Raw genomic sequence first — 16,487 nt, forward strand, 5'->3', positions numbered from 1 at the left:
AGTTTTACTGCAGTTTTTATTTATTTATTATGCATACTGGATACAATCCTTGATGCGGGGAGAAATACCTTCGCCCAAAAACAAAACAGTTAAATACAGAGGTTATAAAAACACAGACAAAAATATACAATAATAAATTATAAGTAATAACTGAAATTATAAGTTAAGATTCAAAATTAAAATGTAATATTTAAAGTTTAACACTTGGAAGCATCTACTGCAGTTTTTAAACAATAATTGTTTTTATTATGATGAAAATAAAGTATATTAATTAATTAATTGTAACAGTATATATTTGAGTAACATTGAAGAATCCTAATTGGAAATTATTCAAGCATTAAAATATTAAGATACATTAAATGGAAATTTATTATAATATTAGATGGTTTAGTAATATTCTAATGTAATTAGATAAATATAATTACAAAACAAAATATATGAACCTGTTTTATAATCATATATTGTATGTTGATATTTAAAAAATTCTAGTTTTTAGTTAAAATATCAATAAGAATATCAAAATATCAATTGAGGTTATCTTGTAGTTTTAATATTGCTTATATAATGGATTGTTATTGATTTATTTGAATGTCCATATTAAAAGTACATTTTTTAAAGAAAACTGATATACATTTGCATATTGATGATATATTTGGTTCATTTATTGTATCTATGTTTGGTTCATTCAAATGAAACATAGATCAATGGAAGTATGTGAATTATTGTACTGTACATGTAAGGATTTATAGATACAGTACATTGAAGACTGAACAACTTGCTCACTTGTTCAGAGATACATCCATCCACCTGCACACGACTCCCTCAATATTATCATTCTTGCTACTACAGTCATACTGTTTCATTTGATGGAACCAAATATTTCAATAAAATTATTGTTATTTTATTAAAAATTTTAAAGTTATTGTCAGCTTAAAGGTTTAAAAATATTTACTTTAATTTAAAGTTTTTAATTAAAAATTACAAATGTAATTAAATACTAAATAATTATAATGTATATATTTTTAGGGAACAACAAGTATTGCCAACAATAAAAGTAAACAATTTACAGAACATATCTATTTAGATTTGATGCTCTCTGAAGATAAATCAGTTTCAACTGTGTCATCACAACTAGTGAATTTAAATTCAAAAAAATCAAAATTCAAGCAACTTGAAGAGAAACAGTTTGATGTCAATACTACAAAAAATACTCAAACTGAAATTCCAAATAATAATTTAGAAAGTCTAGCTAAAAATGTATTATCAACAGATAAATTATCATCACTTGAAAGTAGTATCAATACAGATGAAGATATAGGAAACAATTATGTTCAAATAACTCATATAAATTGTGATATTAACAAAAAAATTCCACCATCCGATAAAAGTGCTGAAGATAAAATAGGTATAAAAGTTTTAATTTCTATTTTTTTTTGTTTACTTGAAAAAATTATTATTATTTAAGTAAATATTAATGGATATATTTTTTTGCATTTATATACATGAATATAAACAAGATATTTTGAATAGTTTAATGTATTTTCTGCTGTTAACATAGATGAACACAACAATAAACTAGGTATTTTCTAGAAAAACAAAATTGAGCTTTGTGATATAGAAAACTAACCTGTGAGAAGAGAAAAGAATTTAAAACTGATCTAAATCTAAAATAAAAATTTATTGCAGAGATCAATGTAAATTGACAGCAATTGGATTTTTGCAACCTGCTTAAAACCAGAATCGGCCCATAGACCTTACATGGTGAACTTTGACTTTGAATATCTTAGCCCATAGATTGAATTTCAGAGTTCTGTCTTTGTCACATCAACTTTACTGGTGACAAAAAATATTTGCAAAAATGCATGTTTAATAGTTATATGGTTGTTTAAATTTTGACCACAGATAAAACACTTTCTGACTTATGCACAGCTCTTACATTCTGCTCAATCAAATCTATTAATACAGCAGACTTGTGATCATCTGGCTGAAGATTATGTAGCCCAATCAGCCATGTCATAAAGTTTTTATGACATGGCGCATTATATTACCACAACATGGCGCATTATATTACCACGATGCATTTTTTTTTTTTTTTTGCTTATTTTTGTGATTATAGATGTGACTGGCTTATTTTTTGCTGAAAATTTTGTGTTGAAACATTATAACATATACTGTAAAAATAATAGCTGAAATATAAAGCTATTATTATAATTAAGAAAATTAATTATAATTGCATAGCTTTTGAAAACTATATATGTAGAAGACAAATAATTTCATAACCAATATATAGTTTTCAGATTTATTTTTATGCAGTCAATACATTAAATTGAATATAACCTTAATATAAAAAAGTATGTGTAAGTATCTATTTAAATCAAAATTTGTATGCAATGAGTGATCATTATATTAAGGTCATTAAATGTAATTAAGAAACTGCTTAGATTTTCAAGACAGACAGGTTTAATTGTGATTTCTGATGGTATATAAATATGAATTCTTGAATAGGTATGTATTATATATCATTCATGAAAACAAATACATAATTTTTTTTCATTTTAATTACTAAATGCAATACTAGAAAATTTTGTTAATAAATTAAATAATAAATAGTTGTAGTTTTNCTATTTTTTTTTTGTTTACTTGAAAAAATTATTATTATTTAAGTAAATATTAATGGATATATTTTTTTGCATTTATATACATGAATATAAACAAGATATTTTGAATAGTTTAATGTATTTTCTGCTGTTAACATAGATGAACACAACAATAAACTAGGTATTTTCTAGAAAAACAAAATTGAGCTTTGTGATATAGAAAACTAACCTGTGAGAAGAGAAAAGAATTTAAAACTGATCTAAATCTAAAATAAAAATTTATTGCAGAGATCAATGTAAATTGACAGCAATTGGATTTTTGCAACCTGCTTAAAACCAGAATCGGCCCATAGACCTTACATGGTGAACTTTGACTTTGAATATCTTAGCCCATAGATTGAATTTCAGAGTTCTGTCTTTGTCACATCAACTTTACTGGTGACAAAAAATATTTGCAAAAATGCATGTTTAATAGTTATATGGTTGTTTAAATTTTGACCACAGATAAAACACTTTCTGACTTATGCACAGCTCTTACATTCTGCTCAATCAAATCTATTAATACAGCAGACTTGTGATCATCTGGCTGAAGATTATGTAGCCCAATCAGCCATGTCATAAAGTTTTTATGACATGGCGCATTATATTACCACAACATGGCGCATTATATTACCACGATGCTTTTTTTTTTTTTTTTTGCTTATTTTTGTGATTATAGATGTGACTGGCTTATTTTTTGCTGAAAATTTTGTGTTGAAACATTATAACATATACTGTAAAAATAATAGCTGAAATATAAAGCTATTATTATAATTAAGAAAATTAATTATAATTGCATAGCTTTTGAAAACTATATATGTAGAAGACAAATAATTTCATAACCAATATATAGTTTTCAGATTTATTTTTATGCAGTCAATACATTAAATTGAATATAACCTTAATATAAAAAAGTATGTGTAAGTATCTATTTAAATCAAAATTTGTATGCAATGAGTGATCATTATATTAAGGTCATTAAATGTAATTAAGAAACTGCTTAGATTTTCAAGACAGACAGGTTTAATTGTGATTTCTGATGGTATATAAATATGAATTCTTGAATAGGTATGTATTATATATCATTCATGAAAACAAATACATAATTTTTTTTCATTTTAATTACTAAATGCAATACTAGAAAATTTTGTTAATAAATTAAATAATAAATAGTTGTAGTTTTGAATATTAATTTTTTAATTTTAAATTGAAGTTTAATTATTTGCAGATGTTACAAGAAACGATTACATTCAAGAAACCAAAATAAATTCTAATACCAATGAAGGAATTATTTCATCAGAAAAAAGTATTCAAGATAACATAGGTATAAAAGTTTAAATGTATTTATATTTTAAACATATATCTTTAAATACTTTGAATAAAAAGTTAATTTATATTAAGTATAGAAAAATTTTTTTACTAAGTATAAATTTCTAGAACTACTGACATTTGCTTATTAATACTGTAAATGAATTTAGAAAAATATTTCATTGGTTTCCCACCAAATTAATGCTTTGTATGGCATGATTTATCATAAATTCAAATAAACTTGTAATTACATAATTAGAACACTGTATTATACTGTATTATTGAATATATTGTCATGTAAACAGTCTATGAATTCAGATATGTAGACTTGTAAAATTCTTTATTGGGTTACAGTTTCTTATATCTTATTGAATACAATTTGGAACTTTGTTCCTTCTTCTGAACAATTATAATTTAATATAAAAGCATTACAGTAAGTATATTTATAAACTTGCATACTTCAAGTTCACTCTTGAGTTTTATAAATTGTGAACAATAATTAATAATACAATTTCAAATAAACATTGTACAGTCCTTTCCAATAAATTAAGATTTATTATTTTATAAGTAACCGAATATGTGCTAAATTAAAATTTTTTTGCATTCAAAAATTATGTTAAAATATTATCTATGTTTTACTGTTCATTAGTGTAAATAATTTTGTTTTTCTTTCTTTCTTTCTTTCTAAATTGATAATTATTGTGTATGAAGTTGGAAAATAAGGATCTCTAAAGGCAGTGTTACATATAAAAATAAAAAATGAAGTTGAAGTTTAGTTTTCATAAAAGAATGAAATATTATGCAAAAGATCCTGCGTGTAAATGGTGCAGTCAAAAGGTTTTAAATCAAAGATTTAAATGGATCAGTTATTAAAATGTTATGAATGTCCAAATAACAAAAAAAAATTGGAAGAAGAAAGTTAAGAATTGCTTTCAGAAGCCCATCAAAATTAATGCTAGCTATTACAAGTGGTTGTTAAGAGATTGATGGCAACTCTTGAGTGACAAAAATGATGATTTTGATGAGCTAGAAAGAGAATGAAACTCTAGTAGAGAACCATAATTTTGAAATTGCCTCAAATATGCTGGATGATGCAGCATGTATGCAAATTATGCAAATATTGATGGAAAAAATAATGATAATAATTGACACATAGCAATCTATTAGACAAGAGGAACTATAATAGAAACACAAACAGTCCCTGATCTTACAAATTTGCTGCCAGAATTTTCAAGAACATCATTAGTGTTGAAAAATGGTTGGACTAAAACTATTGGACATAAGATTACCAATTGGACTATGCAGAAAGAAAATCTGAAACAAGAATTTGATTTAAAATATTTACTTTGCAACTATGGAGTAAAAGACTGGAAGAATAGGAACAATTACCTGAAGAAACACTTATGAACTATATCTATGCAAAATTATGACTTTTAAAAATTAATTGCCCAGTTAGTATAATGGAAGCTGACAAAATTGAATACATGTTAGATGGTATTAGGAATAAACAATATTCATTGAATATCACTATGTATGATATTTATATTATTGCTGAGTTGCAACAAATAGCTCAAAGAATTAATGAATGAGAAACAGAAATAAAAGGCTAAAGAATAATTCAAACTTTAAATACCTAAAATGGAATTCTCAGATGTAAATGGAAGCAATGTAATGTTTCAAATGTCAACTCCTAGATTGCTTGGCACATTTATGTCCTAATACTCAGCTTAGAAGAATCAGAGAACAATATGAACCTGTTAAAAAGCAAACAGAACCAACAGAAAGCAAAGATAGAAATAGGAAATATTTAAACTTACAAACTTACTGATTTAGAAACACTTAAGCATAAACCTCAAAATCTGTATATTGATGAGATGTGCTGATGATGGGTATGTTAAGGGCAACTATTGATTCAGTCTGAAATAAGACAGTTATGGCTCCCAAAACCAATTGCCATCAAGTGTGAAAATTCTCAAAGCTGATGGAGACATTGAATTTACAAGTATGGTGAAGCCATGTAGATATGTTGAACTTATTCAATGAAATAATGATTATTCATTTGTTAAGGCAGCTATACTTGAGGATAATTCTATTCTGTTGACCTTGGAATGGACTGAATTAGTGAAACTGGTATAAAGCGTATAATCAAAGGTGATGGCTATGAGATATATTCAAGGAATGGGAAATGTATACCATTGCAATAACTAATAGAAGAAATTTCTCTAAGAGTCATGCTTATTACTTCCAGTCACTAAGGGAACTAAGATCAAAAATTATTCTAATGTCACAGCTATCAGTAATGCTTACAATCATCAGATGTTGGAGGAAATTGAAGAAATGCTATGTCAAGTTTGACATACAGGGTGTATCAGTACAGCGATTACAAACTTTCAAGAGAGATAGAGTACACCTAGACTATGGGAAATCACATAGCAATGCATGGTCGGAAACACTTTCCTGGTGCAGTAGTGATGACACAAAACGCAAGAAAAGAAGAACAGGGTGAGAAAACATGTTTATTATTCTTAGTACAGCAAAAATCAAAGATAAAAAATCTGATGCTTCGGTTTACTTAGCGACATCTGTCGTGTACACCAGCCAAAGATATCCCAGCATTTTTGCTGTACTAAGAATAATAAACATGTTTTCTCATCCTGTTACGTGTCTTTCCTTTCTTGAGTTTTGTGTCGTCACTACCCTGCCAGGAAAGCATTTCCGACCATGCATTGTGATTTCCCATCGTCTAGGTGTACTCTATCTCTCCTGAAAGTTTGTAACTGGTACACCCTGTATATTTTTAAAAAATTCTTTATTAAGATATTTAGTCCATGGCCAATTCACCAATTCGTTAAACTGTTGATATGATAATTTTCCAAAATCTTTGATTCATATTCATTTATAATCCTTTGCTTTATCACAAAATTCATTCTCATAAATTCAGTTGTAGTTATAAATATTTCTATAGTTTTTTAAATTAATTTATGCTTATAATATTTAATTTCTCATTTTGGACTACTTTCTAATGAAGTTTAATTAAGATAGAGTTAGAAAGCTTAATAAATAGAATTTAACAATTTGGAGGGCTTATCACACTAAGTCTAATTACTTGTATTGTATGATTATTTTGACATACAGTATTGCATATAACTTACAGGTCTTGTGTGCAATATCATATGTATAATTTTAATGTCATTACAAATAAATTATAAAAAAGAAATAAAAGGACTGATTTTTTATATATTTTTGAATTACTTTTTATTATTCTAAAATTAGCTTTAACATATTTTTGTTAATAAATATATCTTACAGTGTCAGATGAAAGGTTAACAATGCTGAAAGCTTTTGCTACATCTATACAAAATCAAATAGATCTTGAGACTGAAAGAATAAAAGGTTTTTTATTTCAAAAATCCATAATGCAAACTTCTAATCCAGCTATATCTGAAATACATCAAGATGTAGGGAAGAGTGGTCAACAGTTTGTGGCAGGGTCTTCAAAGAAGAAATCTGAAGAAAATTATAAAATATTACCTGGTAAATAGATTTTTTTTAACTGCTTTTGTTTATTTAATAAATACAGGGTCTTCCAAAAAGAATGCTACCATTTTATATTACTGTAATTATGTTAATTACTATCTGAGAAGTATGCAATATACACCAGTTGATAGAGTAACTGTCTGAGTTTCATCTCCATCTGCAAATGTCTTGTTGTCTACTACCTCTAGGAAGTGTTGTAAACAAAAGTGATGACTGGCATTTTCTGTTCTGAAGTTTGCAAAGTCGGAATCACTTGTCATTGTATGACATGAGTAATCTGCAGGAGCTGTAGAATTGTGGCTGCTGTGGAAAGAGTGACAATGGATATACTGTAGCAAATGTAGGAAGAATTTGAGTATCAGTTGGATGTGTGCCATGTAACGTGAGGTTCATGCATTGAGAAATTGTAATGGACAAATGTGAAACTTTAACAGTTTTCCAATGTTTCAATGTACATTACAATGTTCTCGGATAATAATTAACATAATTACAATAATTTAAAATGGTAGCACCCTTTTTGGAAGACTCTGTATTTATATTAATTTCTTTAATTATATAGCTGATGCTTTGTTAAAAATTCAAAATATTTATGAACATTTTGATATATTCTCTATTATCAGGTGTTCAAAATGTTCACAGCCATGTTTTAGAAGTAATAGAAAAAAAGAAAACCGTAGCAGCTATCAAGATACAATCTGTTTATAGAGGATATGTGGCACGAAAAGCTTATAAGGAAATGAAAAATATTTCAAATAATTTAGTAAGTGTTATTAGAAAAAAATTTATAATTTTTAGTTGTTTAGCAATATACAAACTTTAATCCAAAATTTTTTGTTTCTAGAACAAGGTAAATGAAAGTCTCAGTGAAGGACCATTAGAATCTGAGGAGGATATTAAATCACCTCAAAGTGTAAGAAAATTATCCAAAATTAAAAAATTATTACAAATGACTACAGCTAAGTATCTCAGCTAGCAGATGTGTTTTTCCAGTGACATATTTGTTATTGGCAAAATACATTACTAAATAATAATAAATAAATAAATAAATACAAGGTGTCTGAAAAGTGATTATGCAGTGAGAAATTTATATGACATTAAAGTGATACATACAGTATTGCATATAACTTACAGGTCTTGTGTGCAATATCATATGTATAATTTTAATGTCATTACAAATTTCTCACTGCACAGTAACTTTAACTTTTCAGACATACTATATTTGTTATTTGTTTAAAATTTCAATAATAATTCTTACTAAATAATAATTAGAATTTATTTCCATACACTTTTTATTGTAATAAAAATTAAGTTTAATTCAACCAAATAAGTTCTTTTCTATATTTACACAATAAACTTTTCTGGATGTTTTATTGAAGATTCATAAAAATAAGTTGTACTGTTAATTTGTTGGCATTAATTAAAAACTGAACATATTGAAAGATATCATTGATTTTTGTAATTTTTCTGATAAATTTGGAAAATACATTGTCAGTTTTCTTCTAATACTGTTTTTTTTTTGTATACATATATTTATTTTTTATATTAATTGCTTTTATTAAAACTATTTCAAAATTGGTTAATCAATTTTCAGTTTAAAGTTTTTACAAAAAGCAAAATATTTAAAGTAGGAAACTTTATGATTATTTTGTATATGATACAGTAGTTTTATTTAAAATTTTCATCATAGATATTATTCACATTGTATTATTCTTCATTTTGAAATGTAAAATACAATAAAATGAAATATGAGAATAATACATTAACTATTATAAGTACAGTAGAACCTCGATTATCCGGACTAATTGGGGATGAAGGTAGTCCGGATAACGAAAAATCCAGATAATCGAAACAAATACTTTAATTTGTTTTTTAATGATAATGCAACACGTTTTCTTTTCGATGACATATCGGTAATATTAAATGTAAATACTGTATTTAAATCGTAATCAAATTTTCAAGAAACAAACGTTCGTATTGAATTTGGACTACTACTGACCAACGCTAACAGACTACCTATTGTTTAAAAGGCCCTCTGGTGGCGCAAGAAGACGGATTTTATAAAATAAGATGCAGTTGAAACTGCATTTTTATGAATAAAAATTTGACAAACTATTTATCATTTTATGACAAGTAAAACTTTTTCGTTGCGTTCGTGGCTTTTAAGTAATGCATAATCCTTCAAGGCGCGAGGCCCTTCGGACCGCGAGGTATAGGCGGTGGCCCACGTCGTCCATGCCTTACGCCGCCCTTGGTCATAGAAATGACGTAATTTGAATATAAATTATTTATAAATACGTATGTCAAGTTATATTTTTATTACTACATAAAATATATTTAAGAGTTTACAACCACTGTGCTGGGTGAGACGTTGTTGAAACAAAAAAGTTATCCATTCATCACGTACATAAACAGTGTCGTAATTCGCCAAGTGCAAATCAACAAATTCGTAAAATTTTTGTTTATTTTTAATCCGGATAATTGAAAATCCGGATAATGGAGGTCCGGATAATGGAGGTTCTACTGTATTTTATTGTGTTATGCTTTATTTGTAACACTCACTTTCATACTGGTTATGTATATTTGTATGTCTTTGTTTTTTACCTTTTTACTTAATGTTTGTTTTGTTGTACTTGTTCATTATATATTTTAAATGGGTTGCAAGTTCTTTATTGGAGACAGTAAACTTATGCATTTGCATTACATTTGTAGTAATAATAAAGAATAATACTTTTTATATGTAAATTAAAATATTTTGAGTATGGCTTGTATTTGAGAGATTATTATAGAAAATAATCCAAATTTTGAACTAAAAATTATTATTATTCCTAGATAAAATTATCATAAGTAATATTGTCACTTGATAGGGAAATTAAGTCATTTATATAGCAGTGTAACTTAAGTAATTTGAAACATTACTAGAAAAATCTGGTTTCAATTTTAATTTGGATCATATTCAATTTTTGTTTTTATAGTAAATAAATTTTCTTTAGTATTGTGAGTTTAAAATAAATAGTAAAATGATCAAGTAACAATGACAAAAAGTATTATTTATTTAAACTTGAAATATGTAATGTATTTTCATTAGTAAGCTATTGACAATTACTATGTTGCAATATACAGCTGTTGCTTGAAATCAAACTTCTAAATATTATCATCAAATGAAGCAAGTTAAGCTAAGATGTTAATCAAGTTAAATGACAGATATATAAACTTGAGTAATTTGTGCAGACAACTAATGTGATAGTTGTGAGGAACAATGTTAAAGATAAATTAATTTTTTTTTATCATTATTTAGTGCATTTATCATCTTTCAGATCTTGAATAAAACAGATACTGAAGAAGAAGAAAAAGACTTAGAAGTTATTAATCAGTCAGAAATTAATCAATCCTTAGAAATTCAAACAGGTAAATTTTAAAAAAATTTATTATTTTGTCCAATGGTTTCCAACTATTTCAGATTTTGATAATGATAAAATCAAATTAAAATGATTTTAGAGTAAATTTTTTTGTTTCTTTTGTTTTCTGATTTTCCGTTTGGTTGTTGTTTGACTTATATTTTGAGAGGAATGAGAGGGGTCTAGAATGATAATTAAAGTTTCCATATGTAGAGTTTTCTGTAATTAATAAGTGGAATGATATCAAATTTTGTACATATACTATATAAGGGATGGAGGAAGATTTTGCAAAGAAAATTGTTTTAAAAAATCTGTCAATAATGGAAAATATGGCATTGGATAACACAAAATATATAAAAGAATAAAAAATAAATAACTAGGTCAAATCTAAAATGAGAGTTTTTATTTTTGTCCTTTTTTTAAGTTTTTCTCAACTTTTATAAACTGCCATGGGAAAAGGTTTCACAAATCCAAACACATTCATTATTTATTGTTTGACAATGCTGCTGACATTAAAGTTGTATTGACTGCAGGCAGAATGCTATAGTTCTGGAGAAATGTTCCATACATGTTGCATTATGATGTCTTTTTAAACAACCAGGTTAAAGTGTCATACATCATGCCCCCTTTTGATNGCCCATAGATTGAATTTCAGAGTTCTGTCTTTGTCACATCAACTTTACTGGTGACAAAAAATATTTGCAAAAATGCATGTTTAATGGTTATATGATTGTTTAAATTTTGACCACAGATAAAACACTTTCTGACTTATGCACAGCTCTTACATTCTGCTCAATCAAATCTATTAATACAGCAGACTTGTGATCATCTGGCTGAAGATTATGTAGCCCAATCAGCCATGTCATAAAGTTTTTATGACATGGCGCATTATATTACCACAACATGGCGCATTATATTACCACGATGCATTTTTTTTTTTTTTTTGCTTATTTTTGTGATTATAGATGTGACTGGCTTATTTTTTGCTGAAAATTTTGTGTTGAAACATTATAACATATACTGTAAAAATAATAGCTGAAATATAAAGCTATTATTATAATTAAGAAAATTAATTATAATTGCATAGCTTTTGAAAACTATATATGTAGAAGACAAATAATTTCATAACCAATATATAGTTTTCAGATTTATTTTTATGCAGTCAATACATTAAATTGAATATAACCTTAATATAAAAAAGTATGTGTAAGTATCTATTTAAATCAAAATTTGTATGCAATGAGTGATCATTATATTAAGGTCATTAAATGTAATTAAGAAACTGCTTAGATTTTCAAGACAGACAGGTTTAATTGTGATTTCTGATGGTATATAAATATGAATTCTTGAATAGGTATGTATTATATATCATTCATGAAAACAAATACATAATTTTTTTTCATTTTAAAATTAATTGCAATTTATGTATTTATTATTTAATTTTATAATAATTTCAGAAGCGCACTCACAACATTCCGATAATGTTGAATCTTTCCATTATTCTTCTGATTTTATATCAATTAAGGAAGATGTATCTACTCATTCTGATCTTCCTTCTGTTTTAAGTATTAACAGTTCAAAGAAAATTGAATTAAATTCTAAAAGTGATCAAAGTACATTAAAAAATTCTATTTCTGAGTCATTTTTAATGGAAAATAAAGAAAATATGAGTGATGCAAATGTTGATGAGATAATTTCGGTTCAGAGTGAAAATTCTAAAACTGATAGTAATGAAAGCAAACCTTGTTCTGAAATACTTTCTGAAATAATTTCACATAAAGAAACTACTGAACATGAATTAAATAGTAATATTTCAACATCTTTTTCTGAAGGACCTTTATCATCCATTCATGAATCTGAAATAAATTATTCAGAATATTTGGAGAAAAATGATAAAGAGGACAGTTATTCTGATAGCGAAAAGTCATCAGCAGTTGATTCGTACAATAAATCAGATAATATTGAACAAGTATTTTCAAATATTCTTGACACAGTTACTGGAAAAACTTCAGAGAAAATTAGTTCTAACGTTATTGAAAATAAATCAGTCAAAACAGAGACAGTACAGACTGCATCAAATTTTAGTAATTATTCGTATGAGTCATCATTATCTGGAAGTGAGAAAGAAGTTAAAGATTCAGTAAGTGATGAAGAAGAAAATTCTAACACAATAAAAAGAAGTATAGAAGAGAAATCGACTAGTATATCTGATTATTCTCTCTCGAATGGATCAGAAATTTCTAATCCTTCAATATCAAGGTATTTAGATATGATTATTTTAAAATATATTTTTATAGAAATGAATAAATAGTGTAAGTAGATTATTTTTTATATTNACACAAAATATATAAAAGAATAAAAAATAAATAACTAGGTCAAATCTAAAATGAGAGTTTTTATTTTTGTCCTTTTTTTAAGTTTTTCTCAACTTTTATAAACTGCCATGGGAAAAGGTTTCACAAATCCAAACACATTCATTATTTATTGTTTGACAATGCTGCTGACATTAAAGTTGTATTGACTGCAGGCAGAATGCTATAGTTCTGGAGAAATGTTCCATACATGTTGCATTATGATGTCTTTTTAAACAACCAGGTTAAAGTGTCATACATCACGCCCCCTTTTGATTAAAAATTATCATCATAAATTATCTTTATCAATATCTGATTGGGATTAAAATCTACAAATTTTGGGAAATTGTGCTATCTTCAAAGAACTCCCACAGCATTACCATTGTCTTCCTGGCAGTGCAGCATGTAGCACTGTTCTGCTGAAACCAGCTGGCATACAAAACTACATTATGTTGCCTCCCATTTGCAAGTAATAATTTTTCAAAGTTTGAGTTGGAGGATTTTACAGATACTTTGTGTATATATGTAATAAAGATAGGTTTTTTTGGCATGTGTGGAGATTTGCCTGTTATCTATTGATTGCATCAGACCTGAGCAGATGGCCTATGTAAATCTCTACCATCTAATCTATTTTAAAGGTTAATGTCGTGTGGATTAAATGGAAAATGACAACACTCAAGTATATTGCATTATTTATTAAAATGTTGTTATTAATTAATAATTATTATATATTATTATTAATATTTTCTTATAAANTAGAAGATGAATTTTTCCCAAACAAAAAATTATTATTAAATGCTTTTACAAAAACATATAATTGTGTATGTTAAATGTATTGTAGTAGACTAAAAGAACAATAAATTTTATACTAAAATTTAATTAATCTACATTACCTGTAAAATATGTGCAAAGTTAAAAACATCTTTTTGATGACTTATTAATTCATTAAGCTGTCTATAATCATTTAAATATAAAAGAGAATTATTTAAAGTTTCCAGACATGATAGTTCTGCTGATATGCATGTCCCAACAACTTCAGGAATTTCTGTTTCAATTACCTAAATTTAAAAACAATTATTCAATTTTCATTGATAAAAAATGAAATCAACTGAATTGTTTAGCTTCATTTTAAGGTTTAATAAAATAAAAATAAAAAAATAATTACTTATAAGATTAAATTTATTCAGATAAAGTTGGTGTATAAGTTATAAAAATTTGTTTCTAATGTTCATAAAAATGAATTTTGAGTTTATTTTATATTTTTAAAACCTGCATGACAAAATTATAATATATAACTACTAAACTGTCATTTGTTAGATTTATATTTTAATAAATAACAATAATGTAATATTGAATATTTTTATTGAAATTTCATTGAAGTCTTTTGCATTATTATTTATTTATAAAAAAAAATCATAAATGATAATTCATAAAAATTAAAAGAAAAATATAATGTAAAGCCTGAATCAACAAGTAAAGAAAATTTAAAGAACACATATTGCTGAAGAAGAAAATAAACTCAAAATGTCTCTCTAAAAACTGAAAATTTAATTCCAGTTTTAGAAATTATCCGTGTTTGACCACTGTAAGGCTGCAAGAAACACATCTATATAAAACAGAATAATAGGAACAAGAAAATTTGTTTTTCTTTTTTACAATTACTATAGTAATGTCTGCAATTAATTATCAATTATTATTATTTCCTGAAGAAAATTCTCTAAGAACACAGATTAAAATAAAATATATATAAATGCATATTTTTCTTGTATATTTATTTTAGATATTTATGAAAAACAAACTCAACTGAATTTTATTCAATCAAAATCTTTACATAAAATTAACTTTGTTTACTATTATGTAATTTTCTGTGTTTAATGATTACAAGATAACTTATTAAGAAACAAAATACATAAAATATGACTTTCTCAATATACGAACTTCAGTAGTAAAGAAATTTACACACATTTATAGGTATGGATCACTGCAAAAACTTTTATTAATTTTCCAATTTTCCTTGAATTAAGTTATACACTGCTAATATTTTAAACTAGGATTTAATAAGTTTTTCCAGAAAGTATATTACTTTACTAAACTTTATTTTATTCTGGAAAAATTTCTTCTAAGGAAATTAAAAAACAAGTATTTTAATCTCACTTAAACCAGTCTCTTAACATTTAAGTTATCACTTTCTACGTATAGTCAATTGTACTTTTGTTTTATATATGTGTTCGTAACCTAATTAACAATAAATATTTCAATTATATATATATATATAATTGAAATATTTATTGTTAATTAGGTTACGAACACATATATAAAACAAAAGTACAATTGACTATACGTAGAAAGTGATAACTTAAATGTTAAGAGACTGGTTTAAGTGAGATTAAAATACTTGTTTTTTAATTTCCTTAGAAGAAATTTTTCCAGAATAAAATAAAGTTTAGTAAAGTAATATACTTTCTGGAAAAACTTATTAAATCCTAGTTTAAAATATTAGCAGTGTATAACTTAATTCAAGGAAAATTGGAAAATTAATAAAAGTTTTTGCAGTGATCCATACCTATAAATGTGTGTAAATTTCTTTACTACTGAAGTTCGTATATTGAGAAAGTCATATTTTATGTATTTTGTTTCTTAATAAGTTATCTTGTAATCATTAAACACAGAAAATTACATAATAGTAAACAAAGTTAATTTTATGTAAAGATTTTGATTGAATAAAATTCAGTTGAGTTTGTTTTTCATAAATATCTAAAATAAATATACAAGAAAAATATGCATTTATATATATTTTATTTTAATCTGTGTTCTTAGTCAGAGAATTTTCTTCAGGAAATAATAATAATTGATAATTAATTGCAGACATTACTATAGTAATTGTAAAAAAGAAAAACAAATTTTCTTGTTCCTATTATTCTGTTTTATATAGATGTGTTTCTTGCAGCCTTACAGTGGTCAAACACGGATAATTTCTAAAACTGGAATTAAATTTTCAGTTTTTAGAGAGACATTTTGAGTTTATTTTCTTCTTCAGCAATATGTGTTCTTTAAATTTTCTTTACTTGTTGATTCAGGCTTTACATTATATTTTTCTTTTAATTTTTATGAATTATCATTTATGATTTTTTTTTATAAATAAATAATAATGCAAAAGACTTCAATGAAATTTCAATAAAAATATTCAATATTACATTATTGTTATTTATTAAAATATAAATCTAACAAATGACAGTTTAGTAGTTATATATTATAATTTT

The 16,487-nt window shown here is 25.6% G+C and overlaps 1 protein-coding gene across 1 annotated transcript in view; it reads left to right on the plus strand.

The window, feature by feature from the left end:
• The window catches only part of LOC111620918 (centrosome-associated protein 350-like), a 48,677-nt gene extending 35,487 nt beyond the window's left edge, over positions 1–13,190 (plus strand). The window contains exons 14-20 of the mRNA XM_023362946.1: positions 1,027–1,405; positions 3,865–3,960; positions 7,254–7,478; positions 8,102–8,241; positions 8,323–8,391; positions 10,796–10,886; positions 12,334–13,190. Of these exons, the coding sequence (XP_023218714.1) occupies positions 1,027–1,405; positions 3,865–3,960; positions 7,254–7,478; positions 8,102–8,241; positions 8,323–8,391; positions 10,796–10,886; positions 12,334–13,187 (1,854 nt within the window). The 3' untranslated portion in view covers positions 13,188–13,190. The remainder of the gene's footprint in view (positions 1–1,026; positions 1,406–3,864; positions 3,961–7,253; positions 7,479–8,101; positions 8,242–8,322; positions 8,392–10,795; positions 10,887–12,333) is intronic.
• Positions 13,191–16,487: the final 3,297 nt, after the last annotated feature.

Source organism: Centruroides sculpturatus, unplaced genomic scaffold (genome assembly GCF_000671375.1).
Source record: "Centruroides sculpturatus isolate CEXI.00-Female unplaced genomic scaffold, Cexi_2.0 scaffold17, whole genome shotgun sequence".
Taxonomy (NCBI): Eukaryota; Metazoa; Arthropoda; class Arachnida; order Scorpiones; family Buthidae; genus Centruroides; species Centruroides sculpturatus.